At 38.9% G+C, this 21146-nt stretch overlaps 1 protein-coding gene across 1 annotated transcript; it reads right to left on the reverse strand.

Moving 5' to 3' along the window:
• Positions 1–265: 265 nt before the first annotated feature.
• On the reverse strand, positions 266–21016 carry DCP2 (decapping mRNA 2). Its single transcript, XM_058864609.1, has 11 exons — positions 20898–21016; positions 15685–15836; positions 13950–14077; positions 13402–13500; positions 11755–11907; positions 10116–10228; positions 9901–10008; positions 9017–9140; positions 8388–8498; positions 6635–6686; positions 266–5926 (listed from the first exon to the last, which is right to left on the reverse strand). The coding sequence occupies exons 1-11, from the start codon at positions 20948–20950 to the stop codon at positions 5763–5765; spliced, it is 1257 nt and encodes a 418-aa protein (XP_058720592.1). The 5' UTR covers positions 20951–21016; the 3' UTR covers positions 266–5762.
• Between the last annotated feature and the right edge of the window lie 130 nt (positions 21017–21146).

Consider the following 21146-nt stretch of genomic DNA (forward strand, 5'->3'; position numbering starts at 1 on the left):
CAACACCCAGTATTACATAAATGTTCAAAAAAACTGACTGAAGTTCACATACTTCCTTTCTCATTTGTCTAACACTTTTTTTCATTGTGTTGAATGGGTTCATTATCCACCTTTACAACTGACTTTAAAAAATACTACCTTTCCCGGCACTAGGTATAATCACTACTGGCTTAAGGCAACACAAACATTCAACAGTGAAAGAATAACCTGTATCAGCAGTACAGGCATCACATTTCACAATGACCAGCAATCCTTATATTCATACTTCAGTACTTCAATATGTTTATTTATAAAGTAACTTAATTTTACAGAGGAAAAAATAACAATATAGATGAAAATGTCAACTTAGTCATAGTCTCTTAAATGGTGTGCTTCGGTTTTGAATCAATTCATAACAAACAAAATCACAATCATCAGTACAGTGGATGTTACAGGTAGTTACAGATTTTACTTAATACAATTGAAGAGTTGACTAATGCAAACTTTCTTCAAAAGAACATAATGGAAGTTGAATAAAATCTGTAATGATTTTAACTCTTTAGCTGTACGAACTTTCTACTTAATTAGCACCAATGTGCCACTTAAAACACAGAGGAAAACAGATCAAGTTCTTGAGCTTTAAACAAACACGAGGAAGACATAACCCTTCATGCCCGAGCCACACCACAAAGCACTGGCTCCTGTTTTCTGCGAGGCATGCAGTGCTGCCCTGAAAAGTGTCATTATTTGGAAGCAATACCCAAATCTGGGTCCTGGAACATGAACACCAATCGAGCATTCTGCCTGAATTAACAACCCCCCACCTTCTTCTGGGGACCTGTTTTGCTTTTTAATGGTAAAAGTGCCTTGCAACCCAGCTAAACTGCTCCTCAGGGATGAAGTTCAACTTCCACATACTGCAATGCCATGCAGACACGGTAAAGTTCTGTTGCAGGTATTGGCGTGAGAAGTATTTGCTGAGAGCTCGTAATCATGCAGTTTTCCACACTTTTTCTGCACAACAAAATAATGTACCCAACCAGTAAGATACAAATTTCATCCCCACAGTTTAGTAATTTTGATCAAACGTGCCTAAAAATTTGCGAAGTTCTTCTCACCACTGGAAATGTGTCATAGAAAAGTCTATTTGCAGGATGTGTTTTCTTAAAAAGCTATGAATGCCTTATTTTAAAATGATTCATGCTCCATGAGCTGTAATCATTTTCTTAAAGGCACTGAAATGTAACCCAAACTGGAAACAAGAAGCTAGTTCTTCTGATCAACAATATAAATGCTTAGAAATGACAAAATACTCTGTTTTCAGTAAAATCCATAGAGACCTTTCCAAATTTAAACATTCTGTATTCTGTGAAATGTTAACAATTACTTAAAAGGAAGTGCTTTTTTTCCCTGGAAGAACTGAAGGAGGACTCAAAGAATTTTTGACTTCCCAGAAGCAGCCCAAGCTGAGAACAATTTAAAGATAAGGGTTTCTGTAAAGCTGAATCTGTACAAAAAGTTAAGTCTTGCTGAACCCAATATTTTCAATAGAAAGACAAGTTAAACCCCAAGTATTTTGTTTTATTGTACTGCTACCAATCCAGAATAATTCCTCTGGTACAGTCTTGAATATGGCCAATGTCACTGTTGTTTAATGTTGACTTCCTTTTAAGTTCACAAGCTACATGAAAAAGTGAAATGCACACACAGCACAAATCCTACTGCATCTATCAGTGCTTACGTATCAGATTAAGAACAGTGCAAATACTAGCATTTAGCCTACTTCCATTCTTGAACTACACTATTGCTATAAATGCATATGAACAAAAACCTATTATGGAAGAGTTTTTAAGTCTAATTTACTTTAAAAGCACCTTCAGTTAGTTTGTATAAATTTACCATATCTTAAATAATTTTGGTTGTTTCAAAAGCTGAAATATTGTAATAACAAAAACAATTTGAAATTATGAAGTTGTGTATAAGCACCAGATTATTTAACATTTACAGTGCAAGACTTAAAATCAGTTTATTTACAGAAATCAGTATCAACAAAAGAGACTACTACTTCTCAATAACTATGAGCTTCCTAACACATTTAGAATATAACCGCCTAACTTCAAATATGAAGGCACCTGGCTTTACCTCTGGAAGAGAAACCTGTTGCTCAGAATTTGTAACAAAACCCCAAGTATCTGAGGATTAAACAGCCCACTGACCTCACAACTGGGCAGCCAGTTGTGGAGCAGCAGTGCTGTATTGCACCACAGGGTATTGGAGTTTGGAGTCTTCTTAATGTGGACTCTCTGCTCTTCACACCATAATGGCATGAGTGCAAAAGCAAATTACCACATTAAGTAAAGGTTGGAAGAACTGTGTTCTTATCTGAAATTACAATCTGAGAGCAAGTATGTTAGAAGCAGCCAGACCCAAAGCCTGCCTTGTTTTTAAAAGGAACTGTTACATCTATAACAGCTACAGGTAGGTGAAGGAAAATCACTAAGTATTGTTCTCAAATCACCAAATTAGTTCAGGAAGGTTGGAGCACAGCACAGAAGCCTGGAACAGTGATTAGGCCCAAAATGTCATTAGAAACTATTTATGCATGTTTGGTCTAAAGAATTTATATTGTGTTAAAAAATAATGCTTTGATTGTGCAATAAATAAAGCTATTTCCCCCTCTCCTTCCTAGAACCACTGTTGCCAGACTTCAAACTATGCAAGACACAGTTACTTTCAAAAGCTGGATGATTGATACACATCAAGGAGCTGAAGTGAGCAGCACTTCAGTCACTTAACTGGGCAGGCCACTCTTCAGTCCAAGGTATAGAAGCATTCTGAGGAGGGATGATAAAATCTCATTCTAAAGCAGGGAGTTGACGTAGTACTAGAAACTGCACACTAGTACCAGATTCCTAGCACCACACAGCTGTAGGTTTTTTTGCTAAATATTTATTTACTCTGCTAGTTGATTCTAAGAACACTGACTGACCATTCATTATCTGAATAACCTCTAACATGGCAGCATTCTCAAATTGACAGTGTTTGTTTTTCAAGTATCTTGACTCAAGAGCTGTCTTGAGTCAGACATGCAAACAGCTCCTAATTCCCTGTGTCTAGCTCCTGTAAAGTAAAAACTCACAGAACTAAAGCCTGTATCTCAGTTGCTATTTCTTCACTGTTTTATGGAAGATAATGTAAACAGTACTTCTAAACTTAGAAATACAATTACAAAGGGATGGTGAAGTAAGAACATAAACAACAGTAAACAAAATGTTCATGGTGTAGGGCATGATGGAGCCCACCAAGTGGATCACATGCCACCACACTTACATAGTTTTAGGATAAACCTTACTAAGAAAGCAGAAAGCGATGCTACTACAGGAAACAGTACCCTTATACAAAGAAGTAAGTTATACAAAGAAGTAAGTTATTGCATATTTATCACATTTATTTGCAACTCACATTAAGGCTAGGTTTACTAAAATCAATGACATATGTATAAGCTTCACTTTGGGTTGCTTAATGAAGCAGCCCATGTCTCTTACACTGAACCAACCTTTCACTAAGAAGAAAAAAATGATACAGTAAACAGAGGGCAGCCAGCATCTCCTGTTCATAGGACATGCTCCCATTGTTCTAAAGACTTCCTCTTGCCTGGGACAGGACTTCCCAAACAGATGACAGATGCTCCAAGTTCACTGTTTCATCAACATCCCCATTATTTCACAGAGCACTAAATGATCTATAACTAATTTATCTGAAAAGTCAACTTATTTATAAAAAGATTTCCACAGCCTGTTATTAAATTATGCCTTAGGAGAGTCCCGTTAACTCCACAGGCAGTAGCAGCCTCAGGATATGATACAAACTTCTGCCTCACCATGAGTAAAGGCACTTTTGCTGGGAAATCAACTAAAATAACACAAAGAAGTAACTAAAGATTAGTTTTCACCTGAAGCTGAATAACATAACCTCCTCCAGCATTATCCTACCTTCTCAATTACTCTTCTTCGTCATTGTATGGCCTTTGGATATGTTTAAGAAAAAAAAAAAGAAAAAAAGGAAAAAAAAAAGTGAGTCAAAACTAGATCAAGCTATTTCACAATTTGGTCTTGAAAAACAAGGCCCTCAGAACCCCTGTCCTCCAGAAGGAGGAGATGCTGTAGTCCATTTCTCCTGTTGACTGATACAGAAGTTGGAACACTCCCATGGCCAAAATTATTACAGCATTAGAGTTCCAAATCACCTGGTGCCAGGCAGGTGAATAAACCAGGAGAAAGTTCTAAAGCTATTTCTGAGGAAAACACTAGGTAGGGTATATGAAGTAGGGTGGTTGAAGGAAGACCAGGATTTTGGTTTTGGATGACATATATGAGTTGCATAAAAACTCAGTGCATGTACATACACTACAAGGGTGTAGTTCATTCAACCTACGAAGTTATCAATTACCTCTATTCTAGAGAAAAGTCCATTTTTAAATCTGGGACATGCTTGCCATCACAAGCTGCTGTGACAAATTATTTCAGTGCATTTCTCTCCGCTGTAACGCACGTGCTCAAAACCCACTGACTTGAAGGTGATGTAACAAACAGCTCATCACCTCACCTCTTACAGGTTTTTTGTTCCTCTCCTCCATCCCCACCCCATCTTTCATGTTTTACCTAAGAAAGCACTGTAGCTGAAAATGACTGAGGCTAGATCATTTAAATGCTAACTGCAAGTGCAATTCAATACTACTGGATATATACAGAGCAAATACACTACACAAGAGATCTGAGGACAACAGCACAAAATACAATACTGAACACCCTTGGAATAGTTATTGGAAGCCTGATTAAGCTGTTCAGTGTCACAAAATGCCTCTATTATCCATACACCTGCCTTCCTCCTCAGCGAGATCTACAGAGGCTTATTTACATTCAGTATAAATTCTACACAAGTAACCTCTCACAGACAAGCTTAAGCTTCTCTTTTTTTGCAAGCAGCTGCTTTGTAACTTCTTCTTATGCAGCTGTGGGCAGTGCACAAGAGCTAAGTTAGACACTTTGAAGGGCTGAGTTTTACCCAGTTTGAGTGTCATTATCAAAGACCAAGGAAGAGTACGTACAAAAAGTCAACATGCTATAGAATTGACTCAAGTACTAGTGATTGCCAGCCAACAAAAACTATCAGTGTGAAGAAGGGAAGATATTTGGGGCAAACAATCAGTACAGAGAAAGCATGACAGGCTGAGGCTAGGTTTGAAATGTGCAACTTGGTTTCAAAATCACTAGGACAGAGGTGTCCTCTGAGAATTAGTTTCATTGCCACTGCATAATATTGCAATGTCCTACAAAATAATGACTAACAAGTCCAATAATTTACATCAGAACGGTTAAAAGGTTAGCAAGCTGGTATACTCCAACTGTTAAAAAAAAGTCAATGACATTTTACAAAACACACAGCAAGTTAAAGTAACAAAAAATTTAAAAACCACAAAAAAAACCAAAACACAAGTAAAAAGAATGCCCTCTAATGCACAGCTAGGAACAAGTGAACTGAACATTGGAAAGGTACTTTTGTGGACAAAGGCTAGACTGCATTTAAAGTGCAACACTTGACTATGCCACTCCCCATACTGCAAAAAGAACAAACCCTTCCAAACCAGCAGTCAGTCCCTGCATTGCATTTAAAAACAAACAAACAAAACAAAATAAAAAACTCCTGAGAAAGAGTAAGGCTGGATAAGAAACCCCCTCAATTGCAACAGGCAAGTCTGATTCTTATTCCTAGTAAGTTTGCTGTCAGAGGTCAAAACTTTTCATTATGGCATCATGGTCAAACTTGAAACTCAAGAAAGCTCTTGATGAAAAAGCAAATTTGTAATGGCCATTGCATGCCATAGAATATCCCTCTACATGTTCTGGCAGTGGGTCTTCGCTGGAGCAACACATCTCATATGCTGCTTCTGCTTAAAGAGAAAAAAGTATGAAACAAATTTTAAATGGGCAGTTGCCAATAAAAGTACCAATAACAACACAAAGTCATACCTCAAACTTATGTTCAATTAATATTTATTTATAAATGAATATAAATATTTATAATATTTAAAACAAAACCTGTATGCTTGGTCATAAACAGAAGAAGGTAATTCAAGCAGCCATATTTACAAGTTGTCTAGAGGCTAGAATAAATTTTCACTGCAACCTAGAAACACTTTCAATAGCCAGTTTTACATATATAATACTGTTTCACTTCTCAATAGCCATTTTTTAGTAAGGAGGAAAAAAAATGGCACAGTTTCCTGAGCAGTAAGTAAAGAACTGCATGCATTCTGCTGCAGCTTATTACTAGCAGGACAGAAAGCCTTGAAACAACACTCAATTACCAGCACCATGTTAAGTCAGATGCTGTTTTTCTAAACTAGCTTTTAGTTACTTTTTTACTCAGCCACCTGGTGTATCAGTCAGTCTTCATAATTAAGGAGAAAGATGGCAAGACCAAACTGGAACAGTAATATTCCATTAAAAAATGAACAAAACCTCAGACTACCTTGGAAAAGCATGGCTTTATAAGATTTGGAAGGTTGGCATGAGGAAAAGCCCTCAACCATCATTATTTGGGTGCCTTCAGCCTGTAGCACAGGACAGTGGATGAAAATTCTGACTGCACTTGCCTGTTTCAAAGTTATCTTGAAGTCTTCTTGGATTAAGCCTTTTTTCACATTTCTGGTGAAGAGAATAACCACACATTTTACACTTTATGACGAAGAAATGGCATTATATTTAAGCATCATCTAACAGGTAAGCTGGTTATATTTGCTTTGGCACACCTCATGTGTGAATCATTTGTATGCTGAGTATGAATACTCAGCATTACTTCTGTCACATTACTTGATGTAGCAAACATGCTTTAAGTCCACAAGTGTTTCAGAAGCATGCAACCTCACAGCAGACACTAAAACATTTCTAAGATGCAGACTTTTAGGGGAAATTTTTGAGTATTTTCTAACTGTTTTAAGATGGAAGGGTCTTGCATATGATAGTGTGGAATCAACATTGTGCATGCATAAGCCCACTCTTCAGTAAGCTTGTCCCAAAAAAGGCAAGGGGAATTTATTTGCAAAAATGCTGATACTGCCAGTTATATTAACAGGCTTTAGAGATACAAACTTAGAACTCTCTGGGGAAGAGTTGTTTTCGACCCAGGTATTGCTGCTATAAGTACACCAATACAGAAAAAATATGTTTCTTTGCACTCTATGCAAATTAAGAGTTTCCTCACCTTCAAATTACATCAGAAAATTATCAGTGGAACAATAAATATTTTAACTTTAAAAGAATGATCATCATGAAAACACAGGAGAAACAGAACAAGATAAATAGTCAGAAAAGTCTGTGAAGAGCCTACAAAGTAACCGTGGAGCGTTAACAGTTGTTTCCATGAAGATCTTATAGATTACCATGACAGTTTTTTCCTATCCATCCAAATTTTGGGGCAGTCAATTCACTCTTCTACACTCAGACTCAAACATAACTAAACATTTCTTGCTGCAGTGAGGACTTTAGGATGAGTTTACAGTTTCTGTATGTTTACATGAATAAGATAAAGAAGGCAGTAACCACAAGCCAGAATGGAAAGAATCTAGTTTAAAGCCTGTAAACAAGAAAATCTAAAGCCTGGACAAGCCAGCTGAGCTGCATGGAGAACTGTGGGCTTACTGCTGCAAAAGAACCAACAAATTATACTGAAGAGCCATAAGAAAAAGGCATCAAAAGCACATTCTACTATAAAAGGGTGCACAGCCCAGTGAGTCTACTCCCATTGAGAAGAACTGGACAAACACAATTAGTAACTGCAAGGGAAGGTAACATGCAAAGAGTGTGATACAGGAATTTACAAACTGCTGTAAGCAGCTCTACTGTATGATTAAAAAACTATCTGAGTTTCTGGCATCCAAGCCAAGTCTGTGTCTCAATATTTTTTTGGTGGAGAGAAGGGAAATAATAAGCATTTGCATCACCACTTTTTAAGTGTTGCTTAACAAAACCCTATGCTTACAGTAATGCACCACACATGAGTAAATAAGATGTGTACTACACTGGGTTATTACTACACACCACAGAAGGCTTTTACATGACAGGAACCTGGAAAGCTGCAGGACTGTACTACTGAAACAGCTGACAAATTTCAACAGCTAAAATTACTTACTTCAAAAATGCAAACTTTGAAATTTAGTATGCTTGTTTATAGATGTATATGCATACATTGTAAGAAATGTTATACATCTACAAACACATATCAAATACTCTGATCAAAGATACTCTTGATAGATACACACTCTACTTTGTTTTAGCAGGACATTGTCCTGGACATTTGTTAGGCATTACTGGAATCTATTAATGACACAGCCACTGCATGTTTCTTACCAAGGTATGGTTTTGCTTAACTGGCTGACTGTGCAGTCCATTTGTTCGCTTCTTTTGGTTGGAAGTGTCTTGATTTTGCTTTCTGCCATTGTTCCTCAGGTTCTGACTATGCTGTTAAGTCCAAAATAAATAGAGAGAAAAGTTTAAATGGCAGAATTGGACATCACTGCATTGACATTTCCTACTTAGTAACTAAAACTTCCCTCCAAGTAACTTCAAAACATTTAAAATTTTCTTTTGCAGAAAAACTGAAGCCCACTGAAATTAGCCAAACATGCGCTCAAGCTACAGGGACATCAGCTGTTGCACATTCTCTCTTGCACTATGACAGAATTATTACACAATTAATTCAGTTCAGTGAGTTTCCATGCACTGAGGCAGATGTATTAGAGATAATACCAAAATAGCAAGTACTAATTACTATCTGTACATGAAACAACACAATTACTACATTTCTAGTGTGAGATAAATCAAAGTATTCCCAAGAATATTGCTCCACTCCATGTTTCTATTTTTGCACTCTGTGGTGATGAAATTCACTATTTTTGTCCTAGAGAGGAAACTCTTATGAACAAAGATATGTGTTTTAAATATTCCAGATGTATAAGCTTGTTTAAGAAAAAACCTACCTTTATTTTCAAAACTTCAGACACCTCAGGATGATTATATGGCTTCTGTGGCTGTTTTGGCTTCACCAAATGCTCTACTGAAAAGCCATCTGTAAACACCTGTTGACTACATCGGATTTTGGATCTAGTACAGGAAAACAAAGACAGTTTACAACACAATTTCAAATCTACTGAGAGTAGAAGACAAGTATGAAAGAATCTTCTGCTTTTAGAGAACAAGCTGGAAGACAATCTTAAATAACCTAGTCTGGGAACTCTAATAATGCTCACTGCCATTTGTATTCCCCACAGAGAAGAACCTATGTCCACTTTAACATTTGTCCTGCTGTTCTCAGCGTTGATGTTGCCCTGGCTCAAATTGCTGAAGTCTTCTCATAGGGACTACAAGTTTTAAGGTTTGCTCTAGCACTTTTCACTCAGCTGAATCTAAAGCCAACAGCACTTGTTCCCCTACTCATTCCCACAGGTTTTATCTAGCTAGCCACTTCTTAGAGTACTTTACAGTCCTGCTTTACAAAGTCCTACTTTTGCTGTGCAGAAGTGCCAAAAATATTGAACTTGAAGCACTGGGAAGTTATCTTCTTGCTTTAGCTTCTGGTTTTTCTGATTCCCATAAACAAGACCGAGGAAATAATCTCAGTTCTGACACCTGTGCATCATGACATTAATTAAGTTCTCATTTTACTTACAATCCTATGATTAAAGTCTACACTTTTTGTTTTGTTTTATTTACCTATAACTGGAGCACAAATCCTCGGAGAAAGAGAAAAGGACAAAGCAGTACTGTATAATTGTAATTGTATAATACTGACATATTGTCAAGTTTGCATGACCAGTGTTTTATAAGAAAGAATATAGAGATGTTAAACTGACCTGGTTCTTACCTAGCTTTTTCCAAGTTGGGCTTAGAGGGTGTGCTCCGTGCAGATGAAAAACCATTGTCGCTGTCTGAGGAGTCTCCATTTCTTCGGGAAATCCATTCCCTCAATGGCCTGTGAGCAAGAAAAAGCACAAAAATATCTACTTACCAAAACAAATCTAAAGAATTTAAAGTTGCCTGAAATACCCCAGCCTAGCATTTGCCTCATTTCAAACATACCTGATGAAGGGAATTGCCATAAAAAATTTGTTAGGTGCCAAACCCAGCTTGGATTTTGGGGTCATGTCATTTCTGTGGCATGGTAATTTGTCAATGGAAAACCACTCAATATTCTAGAAAAACAAGAAATAAAATCAAAATACCCTGTATTGTAGCTTTAGCAGAATGTTACAAATGTTATCAGCCACAATTATTTCCCTTAATTAAAAAATTGCCATGGAAGACTTAAATTAACGGGCCACAACAGCGTTTTTCACTGAAGTTTATTTAGCTCTTCTGACTGCCACTACAGTAGCAGATGTTACTGCACAAACTCATTGCATGATATTGCACCTAAAATATGAAAGGTATTCATCAGCAACTAAATTCTGAAAAAGAGCTTCATAAACAAACTAACCAAACCACTGCACAGTGTACAGGCTTTGAGTAACTTTCAATAAATTTTATTTAAAATGCCATCAATACTGGACCACCAATACCCATTGAAAAGGAAGAAGGTTGTTTAGCTTGAAGAAAAGTTTCAGGTTCTGTTATAAAAGAAAAAAAAACATGGGGATAGGACAGGATTTGTGTTACTGTTTATACATTATAATTTTAATAGTTAAAACTCTCTACTTTGCAGAATGGGGGAACAAAATCAGGAATTCTGACCACAGATAGTGTAGAAGAATCCACATGAGAAATAAGTTACAAACCAAGGAAGTTTTCAATATAGCTCTACAGAGAGTACAAAACCAGCCTGCCTGGTGGCATTAGATAGATGGAGACAAAACTTCAAAACTCTCTCATTGCAAGAACTCTTCAACATTCCCACACATATGGTCACTGTTCTACAAAGTACAATATTTACTGTATATTTTTAAAAAGACTTAAAATTCACCTAATGTCATATTTTAAAAAACAGGTATCTAATGCAAGAAAGTAAGTCCTGTCCAGTCAAATACTTTCCCATTTAGAAAGCAAGATGCCTTGTTCAGTGACACAATCTGCATGGAAATATAGCTGTTTTAAACTGAATTGCCATAAAAGAGAAGAATATTCAAACTTCAAAGATTATAGACACCACAGAAAAAGATTCCAACATGTTGCTACCTAAGTCTTTGCCTTTCCCTTTCACAATACCTTTTAAAAGCCTAATGGTACACAATACATCCAAAATAATTCCCTTTTCCTGTCCCCATCCCAACCTCCTCCTTAAAATATACTATTTTTTAAATCTGGACAGTATTAGCCATAAAAGAGAGAAAACAATCCTTAGTTTGTCCATTTGATATGTAGGCTTTTGCATTTTCCAACTGATAACTACAGTTTGAGAATATATAGTTACATATGCACCTGTAAGTAGGAATAATACAAAACTATTAATACGTACACCACCTACAAGAAAAGGAGAACTGTATTTTAGCAGCATGCTCTATTGTCTTTTCATGGTGAATGGAGATGTCAGACAGATGGTCAAATATCAGACTTGCAGATGAGTTGCAAGAAGTCAACACAAAACCCTACAGTGCAGAGATGCCACTGGTACTTAGCATTTGAGGTGTTCATTGTGCTTAGTGGGTTCATTATTTTACACACTTCTGGCTTTAAAAATCAACTTCTGCTAAGTTCCTATAGACTCAAACAAGGTAGCACATACCCGAATTTCCCTTCTAGTTTTGGGGTTGAATTTCGTGTTCTTGGGAACTCCTGGAATGATGTACAGCCGTGCTAACTGATCATTAATTCGCAGCTCAATGTAGTCCTCTTTGCAGATATAATCTTTTATGTCAAACCCAGTTTCTTCAAACACCTGAGAAGGATTTAGATGAAATTAGTGTGTGTGTATTCAGAGTTACTATCCTTTCACAACCTACTACCACAAGTGAAGCAATAACTATTTTTCAGATACATCCATGAAAGCTGCTGGGAAAAACAAGCCTTTATAGATAGATGTTTGCTCAGAAACAGAAATCTACATGCTTTAGATTCCTCTATGATGGCAGACCTGTAACGCAACTTGCAACAATTCTATTACACCTTCATGTAGCAATTTATTAATATGGATGGGGTTAGTTCTCTTCAACTTCTGAAATACTACCAAACTCTCTAGGCACTGCCAAGTGAAGACCTCTTCAATCAGATTTTACAGAGATGCATCTTACTGTTTCAGATCTGTTCTGATTCAGTGAAAGAAGGTGAAAGATTTATTTCAGATATAAAAGAAATTGTCAGTCTATCCACAATGGCAATCTAACTTGACAGAATAGAGATGATAACAACAGTGCTGTTCACTAGTGAAATCTAAATTGATTTTTCAAAATAACAACACCGTCAAAAGATTTTTTTTCCTCAGTATAACTGTGTCCCCTTTAATGCTTTTGCTGGCATAACTTGAAGTAAAGAGGAAGACATACGTCATGTAACTCCTTCTTGAAGCAGCTATCTCTAGCTTATTCTTGATAGGTATACCTAAAACGAACAAAAAAAACCAAAACCCCAAAACCCTGTGGTATCTCATATATTCAGTCCAACTGAAGAACACTAAATGCTTCATACTACTTTCCCTCACCTTAATTTTCTCTCTCAAATGCTCTGGATGTATTATGTTGAATGAACACTGAATTTTTATCAGTAACATTCTTTTACAAGCCATTTTGAATATACAACTTCACTACATATCTAGATCTCCAGGAGCAATAAATACCACAGATTATTTTACTTTTCAGATTCTAGTTGCCATATACATTGAATCTTGTTCCAGCATAACTGGAACAATAGAAAAGTAAAGTTCTTCACAATTTTTACATAAAATTCTACAATCTCCAACTTAGGTCCTTAGCTTCTTTACATAGATCAGTGTATATAGGCTAAATTCCCATTCCTCCATGTTTTTACAGTTACGGTGACCCTTGAAATTAATATGCCAAAAGCCGTAAGTTACGTAATCTTTCCCAAGCTCTACAAGTAATACTTAAAAGTAAATTCACAGTTCAGCAGAGAACTTTAAAAATAGTACTCACTTCATTTAGCACATTAGTGTAAAAAATGTGAAACATAAACCTGGGTTTTTTTTGTTTTGTTTTGTTTTTTTTAAATTTATATAACCACAACCTTGATTACCATTTTGGAACTCAGAAAGGCACCAGAAGGTAGGTACATCAGAAGATGACTGCAAGAACAGACTATTTATTTACATGATTACAATACTGGGATTAAGTAAGTAAAGTGCCTTTTCACCCAATAAATATATCCTGATTTCAGGAAAATTTCACTTCTTTATCTTAAAGGAATTGATATAACTTACCTCTCTAGCAGCACAGTCATGAGGTGCCTCTTCTTTATTTACCTTCCCTTTTGGAAATCCCCAACCAGATTTTGCTAAATAGCCCTGAACCAAAAGAACCTACAAAATACAAGGGAATGCAGCTGTCAAACACACAGGTGTGTGTTCCAACCAATTTCATTAGATGTCTTCCTTCCACCATCCCCTCGTTCTCCAAAAGACTATGTTAGCCTCATGGAAGGAAACCATTGGGTTTGCTGTGTTCTAGCAACACACTGTGTTCTGCTGTGTTCACAGTTCAAGAACTGTGAAAATTTTCACAGCATCGTGTAACTCAGAATTAAAAAAACAAAACAACTGAGAAGGAAAGCAAGCAGAAGTGTGTTTACTGTCTCATATATTATATTTCTGTACACAGTTACCAATATCAAGGAACTGTCAGATCTCTGTGAATCTGACAGTGAATGCAAATTTCTTCAGAAGAAAAATGTAAACAACAAAGAATTACTTCTGCCAGTATATGTCATCCCTCCCTCTAGACAGTCCTTCACAACTATTTCCATACTTACATTTTCAAGTGTCTCATCAAGGATAATTGCACCATAGGTTGGCACTCCCATTTTGTATTCTTTCCATTCCTCTAAAACCTTTTGTACATCTTCACCTTGAGGCAGTAGAAAAGGGCAGTGATTGAAGAGTATAGCAGCATATTAAGGAAGATAAACTTAAGCAGCCAATTCCAAAGCACATACTGAATACAAATGATATCAAAATTTAGAATAAGCACTCCCTCCCCTAAGTTCTTTCAAGATATATTCTCTTGGAAGTAAAAAAATATGATGAATAATCCATTACCAAACACTAAAAGTCAGAGTGCATCGAGAAATTTGGCAATTCCTATACAAAGCAATCTAAGTAAATAAATTTTAAAAAAACCAAGAAACAAAAAAAAACAAAACCAAACAAACAAAAAAGATACCAAAAAACAAACAAAAAACCCTAACCCATAATAGTTATTTTGAATATGTATTAGTTGCAAACACATTTTCTCAATTTTGAAGTGGGCAAGACAGAAAAAAATTCAGTTCCTTGTGCTTAAAATAAATGGGAATAAATTTTTGCCACAATCATTTGTTAAGATTATGGCACAAAATCCTTCAGTATTTACTATGCAAAAAAAACCCAACTCTTTTTAATGGCATATAGTTACAGAATTCTAAATTCTAATACACTTTATCAAAAGTCACCATGCAGAGAAAATATAAACAACCTCTAAAACTCTAAAATTTTTAGAGAAATTCTGCAAATCCTTAATAAAAGTATTCATTTTATATATTACATATATTATACTACCAATAAAGAATACTTGACAGCAGAATAAAAAATACACTGCAGCAGAATTAATATTTATGGCAAATACAGGCTGGAAAGAGAAATATGTAATGAACATATAACATCTGTTACACTGCATTTTTTCTGCACTGCCTACAATTACTAGGATAATTTTGTTGGTCTGAAAATACGTTTATAATTAAACGCATTCATAAAATAACAGCATAACATCAACCAACATAATATGACCATATTTTTACAGTTTACTGTTAAAAGCTGTAGTGTTTCAAAGTAAATATATATTATGAAACTAAAAGATAAGTATGCTGTGTAGTGAAACCACGGATAATATTACCCTCAGCAAAGTTACAAGCAATATTCCAATCCTGCATCAAGAACATATGGGAAAAGGTCAAAACAAAAACACTTGCTGGATGAGAGCCACAAAGTTTTCTCTAGCAAGGACTAGATAGTACACATTCCAGCAGCCCTTGCAAGCAAAAAAAAAAAGCAGAGGCCAACCATTTGAATTCAGTAAAAATGCAGTCTCTACCTTACAGAAACTTCCAAAAAATACATACCACTTCCCATGGGAGAACACATACAACCTTCAACTACTTTAACATTTGTCATTATTTACTTGAAAATTAATTAAACTGTGGAGTTCAGTTTGAAGAGCACCAACAGCTCAGCCCTGAAACCAACCTAGCATGCAAAATGCAACCATAAGGAAAAATCCTCAAACATCAGAAACTGACCATTTTCCATAGTTCTTCGTAGTTCTTCAAAAGAAGCAGCTCTTTTGTGGGTGACACAAAATTATGGAAACAGTGAACTCAGTAACATCACATACCTAGCAACACTAACTTAATCAGTAACACATAGCATTACCATTCAAAAAATATCATTAGCAATATTCAGTTTGCACTTTACCATCGAGACAGAAAATAATCAGAGTAATGAAAAGGATATCAGCTTTAGCAAAGTCTCTTATCCCACACTGAGGTAATCCTGGTGTGTTTTGCATGTAGAAATCCAAATAAAACCAATGGGCAAGTTCAATCTGAAAACACACTCTGATTGCATTGTCTCTCTCTTCACTTGGAATGTGCAAAATAAATCGGCTGCCAGGAAATAAAAAGAACAAGATTAGCCAAATCTACTGATTTAAATACAGCTAACAACAAACATTGCAACAGTACAATTCTTGATCCATTAGCACATACCAAAAGATTACCAGAGCTCCCTCCTGTTCCACAAGGACAGTAAAAAGTTTTCACAAAGTAAAACACAGCTTTTAAAGTCAAGAAGGAAAATGGATTTTTATGTTCTTTCAGAAACATCAATTACAATATACTAAGTAAATTAACTGTTGTGAAAACAGGGAGTCTCAAGACAACCTACTTAAATGGCTATGTTACAAAAATTAAAGCATTTTTACAAGTCCATTGAAGAAGATCTGCAAGCTCTGAAGGTGTTTCAGTGCATTTTCTTTCAGGACACAAGTTGAACACAGTTCAACTATATATTTTCACTTAAAACCACAGTAAACCAATAATGTATGTAGATTTTAAAATTCAACTCATTTTCTCAGTCTGAAATCAAACATAGACAATTGGATTTAGCCTAGATACTCGTACACGAAAGAGCCACTGAGATAAAAGTTTAAGCAGTACTGTGTGATAGCCCATTTTAGTTAAGCAGAAGAAACTTTATTTATTTATGTATTTGTATCAAAAGCAAAACTTCCTTTTTAGAAATTTAAGGTCATACACCCCACTGAACTTAATCATTCGATGGAGATCTTTCCCATTCTGCTCCTGAGTGCCACCAGCTAAATTCTAAAAGTGCATAATACTATTGCTCAAATCAGAAACACTGTATCTTTACTTAAAACATGACAAGTATGAATTGTCACAGGATCTCAGAATTGGTTGCCTCTCCAAGGCACTCTGGTCGAGGACAGAGGCAGAAGCCACTGGTGCAGGCACACACTTGACATTCCCTAGGCTTCCAGGCATATTCACAGGTCCCCCAAGTACTAGTACAGGTCTCCTTTTCCACCCCATAGCCCCGCCCAAATCCCAGACCCTCACACCCATCACACAGGTCCCTGCCCCACCAGATGGTCCAGTTTGAAGTTTGCTAGTGAGAACACATGCACAACAGGTCTGGGGAAGACACCTGTCCCCTACTCCCACCCAGCACATGGACTGTGACCCACAGTTCTCCTGTAGCTGCCTGTGCTCTGCCCCTCACTCCCCAGATTCGTACCATTTGCCCCACAGAAGATGGTTTGCAGCTCATCCTTGCCACCCCAGACACCGGGAGCTGCAACACCTTCCCTTAGGAGTGGCTGGCACTGAGATCTGCTCCCTTACTCCAGCAGCTGACACCTTGCCCACTCTCACATACAGCTACCATGAGTAGCTGGCACTTCATCCTTGCAGTACACATATGCAGGGGGTAGAGAGTGGAATTATCCAGACAAAAATAAATATTTATTAGGAAGATGTAAGATAGGACAGTCTGTGATACTTGGGCAGAAGGGTCAGACAGAGAAGTGTACTAACTTTCCTGTGGCACTCCCCCCAACCCAGAGTGTGGGATCACCCCCGGTCTAAAGCCCTACCAGATACCAAGGCCAGGCTGATATTCCTGGGAGTAAAGCCTGTGATTTCTTGGCAGCTGGTCAAAGAGCGCGATTAACAGGTTTGTTTCTTGTCACTGTGTCCATTTCTGATTTCTTAGGTCTGTGTCTACGTATTTTTTCATCCTGTTTTCTTCAGTTTTTTCCTATTTTCCAAGAGCAGGTCCATACTCAGATAAACTTGCTGGAATGAACATTCCTATTTCCCCATATCAAACAATAGCCAGGTTTGGTTCTCACCACTACCTTCCTTATCATTCTTCTGTTGTGTTTGTAGCCTTGTATGCCTTATTTATGGATTTCTCATCTTCTTATCCTGTTTTCATACTGAAAAAGGGCCTTGGCCAGATACCCTTAAAGACCGTGGCAGGCCTGAGAGGGCATCTGTGTGAACCTCAGGAATTTCAACATGGCCAAGTGCAAGGTGCTGTGCCTGGGTTGGGATAATTCCAAGCACAGTGTAAACACAGACAGATCTGAGAATGGATGGAAAGCAGCTCTGGAGAGGAGGATTTGGGGTGTTGGTGGATGAGAATCTTTACATGAGCTGACACTGTGAGCTCCCAGCCCACTCTTTTGATGAACACGGTGTGCACAGCAGGTTGAGAGACGTAATTCTCACCCTTTATTCTGTTCTGGTGAGACCTCACCTGAAGCACTGTGTCCAGATATTGGAAACCCGATAAAAGAGGATGGGGACCTGCTGGAGCAAGTCTTCAGTGAGGCCTTCCAGGACTTAAAAGGAACTAGGAGAGAGATGGAGAGGAGGGGCTTTTTACAATGTCATGTCATGACAGGACAAGAGGGAATGACTTTAAAGAGAAAAAGGGTAGATTTAGACAACAGGAAAAAAATTCTTCACTGCAAGGGTCATGAGGCACACACTGTCTAGGAAGTTTTGGATGCCTTGTCCCTGGAAGTGTTCAGGAGCAACCTAACCTAGAAAGTGTCCCTGCTTATGGCTGGGATGAGATAATATTTAAGGTCCCTTCAACCCAAAATAGTCAATGATTCTACAATTCTCCCCTGCATAAACAACCTTATTCACATCAACATTTCACCACTTCCCATTTTCAACTGGCATTGCCATTCCCAACTTCTTTTGAAGGCTCTATTACGACTGCTGGGAAGATCCCTGATCTATAAAGCTACTGTAACTAAGATAAAAACTTAGAAGTCTATTTTACATCTAGTTGATATTTTCTTGACCCAGCACAGCAACTGAAACATAAATCTAAAGAAAAAATATGCAGCAGTATCAAAGAGGAGTAAGAACATGCCAGGCATTAGGCTCGGAGAACAAGAGCAAAGCCAAGTAGAATGATACTTATTAATCAAAAAGTTAACTCCTAAATTACTTAGAGTGACCGAAGTGCTAACAACAGGCATCTCTACGTTGTTCTAGGTGCAGGTGCCAGGTCCTGGCAGTGATGGGATAATGCTGGACACACTGTGGGACACAGCTGAAGGCAGCAGCTGAGATGGTGGTGCCTGTGGGGAAGAGTATTTAAGGACAAAAATACCAGACAGGCAGAGGAAGTGAAAAAACAGCATGAAAGAGCACCGCAAACACCAAAACCGGAGAAGAAGGAAGAAGAAATGTCCACCCTACAGCCGGTGGAGGATCAGGTGCTGGAGCAGATGGGTATGTCCTGAAGGAGCCTCAGCCCGTAGGAGTGATCCCACACTGCAGCAGGGGCAAAGCATAAGAGTAAAGGAGCAGCAGAGAGGATGTGTGTGTGACCACAACCCCCATTCCCCATCCTCTGAGCTGCTCACAGGGGAGGAGGTAGAGGAGAGACTGAAAGGATGAAGCGGACATGAAGTTTCCCTGGGAAAAACAAGGACGCAGAAAAAGCTGGTTTTCAAATGCTTTTTGGAGAGGGGAAGTGTGTGGCTGGGTGAGCATCTGACTACTTGAACAAGGTGAAACAACCACAGTCCTGAAGTCAAAAGATAGAGTGACAGCACTTGTTTACAAGACAAAGGGAGTATCAAGAAGCTGCTAAACCCACATTAGCACCACAATCTCTTGCACCTCCACTTCTTTACGAAGTTAAACAACTCCACAGCACGAGGCAGCATGGAAACTGACATGGATACCTGTGACTTGTTATTTAACAATGGCCAGTAACAGTTATTTAACAATAGCCTGTTTAGTCTGGAGAAACACGATTTCAAAGATATATGATGACGGTATCTCAAAGAGACATAGTAAGGCAGTGGAACTGACCCTATTATAAAGTAAGATTCAAATACTCATGTGCCCTTCTATCAGTCACTCCACGGAAGTGACACTAGCAGGCTGTATCAGTTTTGTAATCATTGCAATTCCCCTCTGGATTTTCTGAAGTCTTAAATCCTGTGTCATATGTGAGCAGAGATCGGAAAGGCAAGCTCCTCTCTCTGCAGGGAGCCCAAAGGAGACACAATAGAAACACAAACATGCTTCAGAGGCCACATTTAAGGAATTGAAAATTTACATGCCTATCACAAACTCTGACTCTTGCATTAGACAAGTGCAAAACAATACTGAGTAGGATAATTCTACCTTCCTCTGGTATTCTCACTTCTGAACAATTTCACTCACTTGAAAACCGTAATTACAGTAAGTGGGGTATCTTTCCTCTTCACTGACCTTTCCCTCTTTTACATAAGTAAGTCATAAGGAGTTCCTTGGAGGTGGTAAGATAGAAGGATTCCTTAATGCCAAATATAACGTGCAGTTTGTGTCATTACATTCTGAGGATGACAGACAAATTACAAAGTTTGAAGGGCTGCACCACAGATGATCAGAGGTTGAGACCATACGCGGAAAATCCAACTTTCCCCTTTTAAAGAACACAGAATCACGCTTTATGAAAATCCAAACGCAAAGCCCCTGGAACAAGGAAAGCATTTCACTCTGAAAGAACCAACAAGCAGGAGAGGGCAGCTTCAGACCGAAGGGTGTCCCTGTGGCTTTTCCCTTTCCGTCCGCTGGCACGTTCCCTTCCAGCAGAGGTAAGTCACCAGAAGGGACTCTCTGCCACCCCTTCCACATGAAACCAGACCTCGGAGCAGCAAGTACCACATCAGTGCTGAGCTACACGTCAGGCCAGCCCCACACTACCAGCCCTTCTTTCGCGGCAAACACCGCCAACGCAGTCCTACCTTTTCCGGCCCAAACCCCGCAAGAAACCCCCACAAATAATGTTCTTCCACTTCCCCCGTGCACTCGGCTCCTGGCCCACCGCCGGAGCAGCCCCACACCAGGTCCAGAAGGTGCCGCGGGCACCCTTCCCGCCCTTCCAGGACGGATTCCATCGGGAGGGCGGAGCCTCGGGCATGAGGGGAACGGGGCGAGCCTCGTCCTTCCGCTTCCCGGCCGCCGCAGGACGGCCAAAGCCGCCCCTCAGCCCGGGTGGCCCCGCACCCCCCCAGTGTCCCGAACATTCCGAGCTCCGCGGGGCACCGGGCATGGGCAGGCGCCCTTCCCGCCCTCCGGCAGCACCGGCACCGCAGCCCCGGGGCCGCCCCCGCCCCACGGCCGTACCTGCATAGGTCGTCCAGGACGCTGCTGGGGATCTCGGCCCGTTTGGTCTCCATGGGGAAGCACGGCTCATCCCGACGCGGCGGAGGCCGGGACGCAGGGAAGCGGCGGAGGCGGGGCCGCGCTGCGAGGGGGGCGGTGGAGCGGCGGCTCCTGAGGCCAATCGGTGCGCGCCGCCGCCGGAGCGGCGACCAATGGGGCGGGGTGAAGGGCGGGACCGGCGTGCTCAGGTGATCGCAGGCAGCCAATAGG

This window comes from Poecile atricapillus, chromosome Z, assembly GCF_030490865.1.
Source record: "Poecile atricapillus isolate bPoeAtr1 chromosome Z, bPoeAtr1.hap1, whole genome shotgun sequence".
Taxonomy (NCBI): Eukaryota; Metazoa; Chordata; class Aves; order Passeriformes; family Paridae; genus Poecile; species Poecile atricapillus.

Coding starts and splice junctions, on each gene's coding strand:
- DCP2 (XM_058864609.1), bottom strand. CDS start 20,950: ATGGAGACCAAACGGGCCGAGATCCCCAGCAGCGTCCTGGACGACCTA. Junction 9,141..9,900: donor CCCAACTTGGAAAAAGCTAG/GTAAGAACCAGG, acceptor TTCCTGTACTAG/ATCCAAAATCCGATGTAGTC. Junction 6,687..8,387: donor TTAAGCAAAACCATACCTTG/GTAAGAAACATG, acceptor TCTCTTCACCAG/AAATGTGAAAAAAGGCTTAA.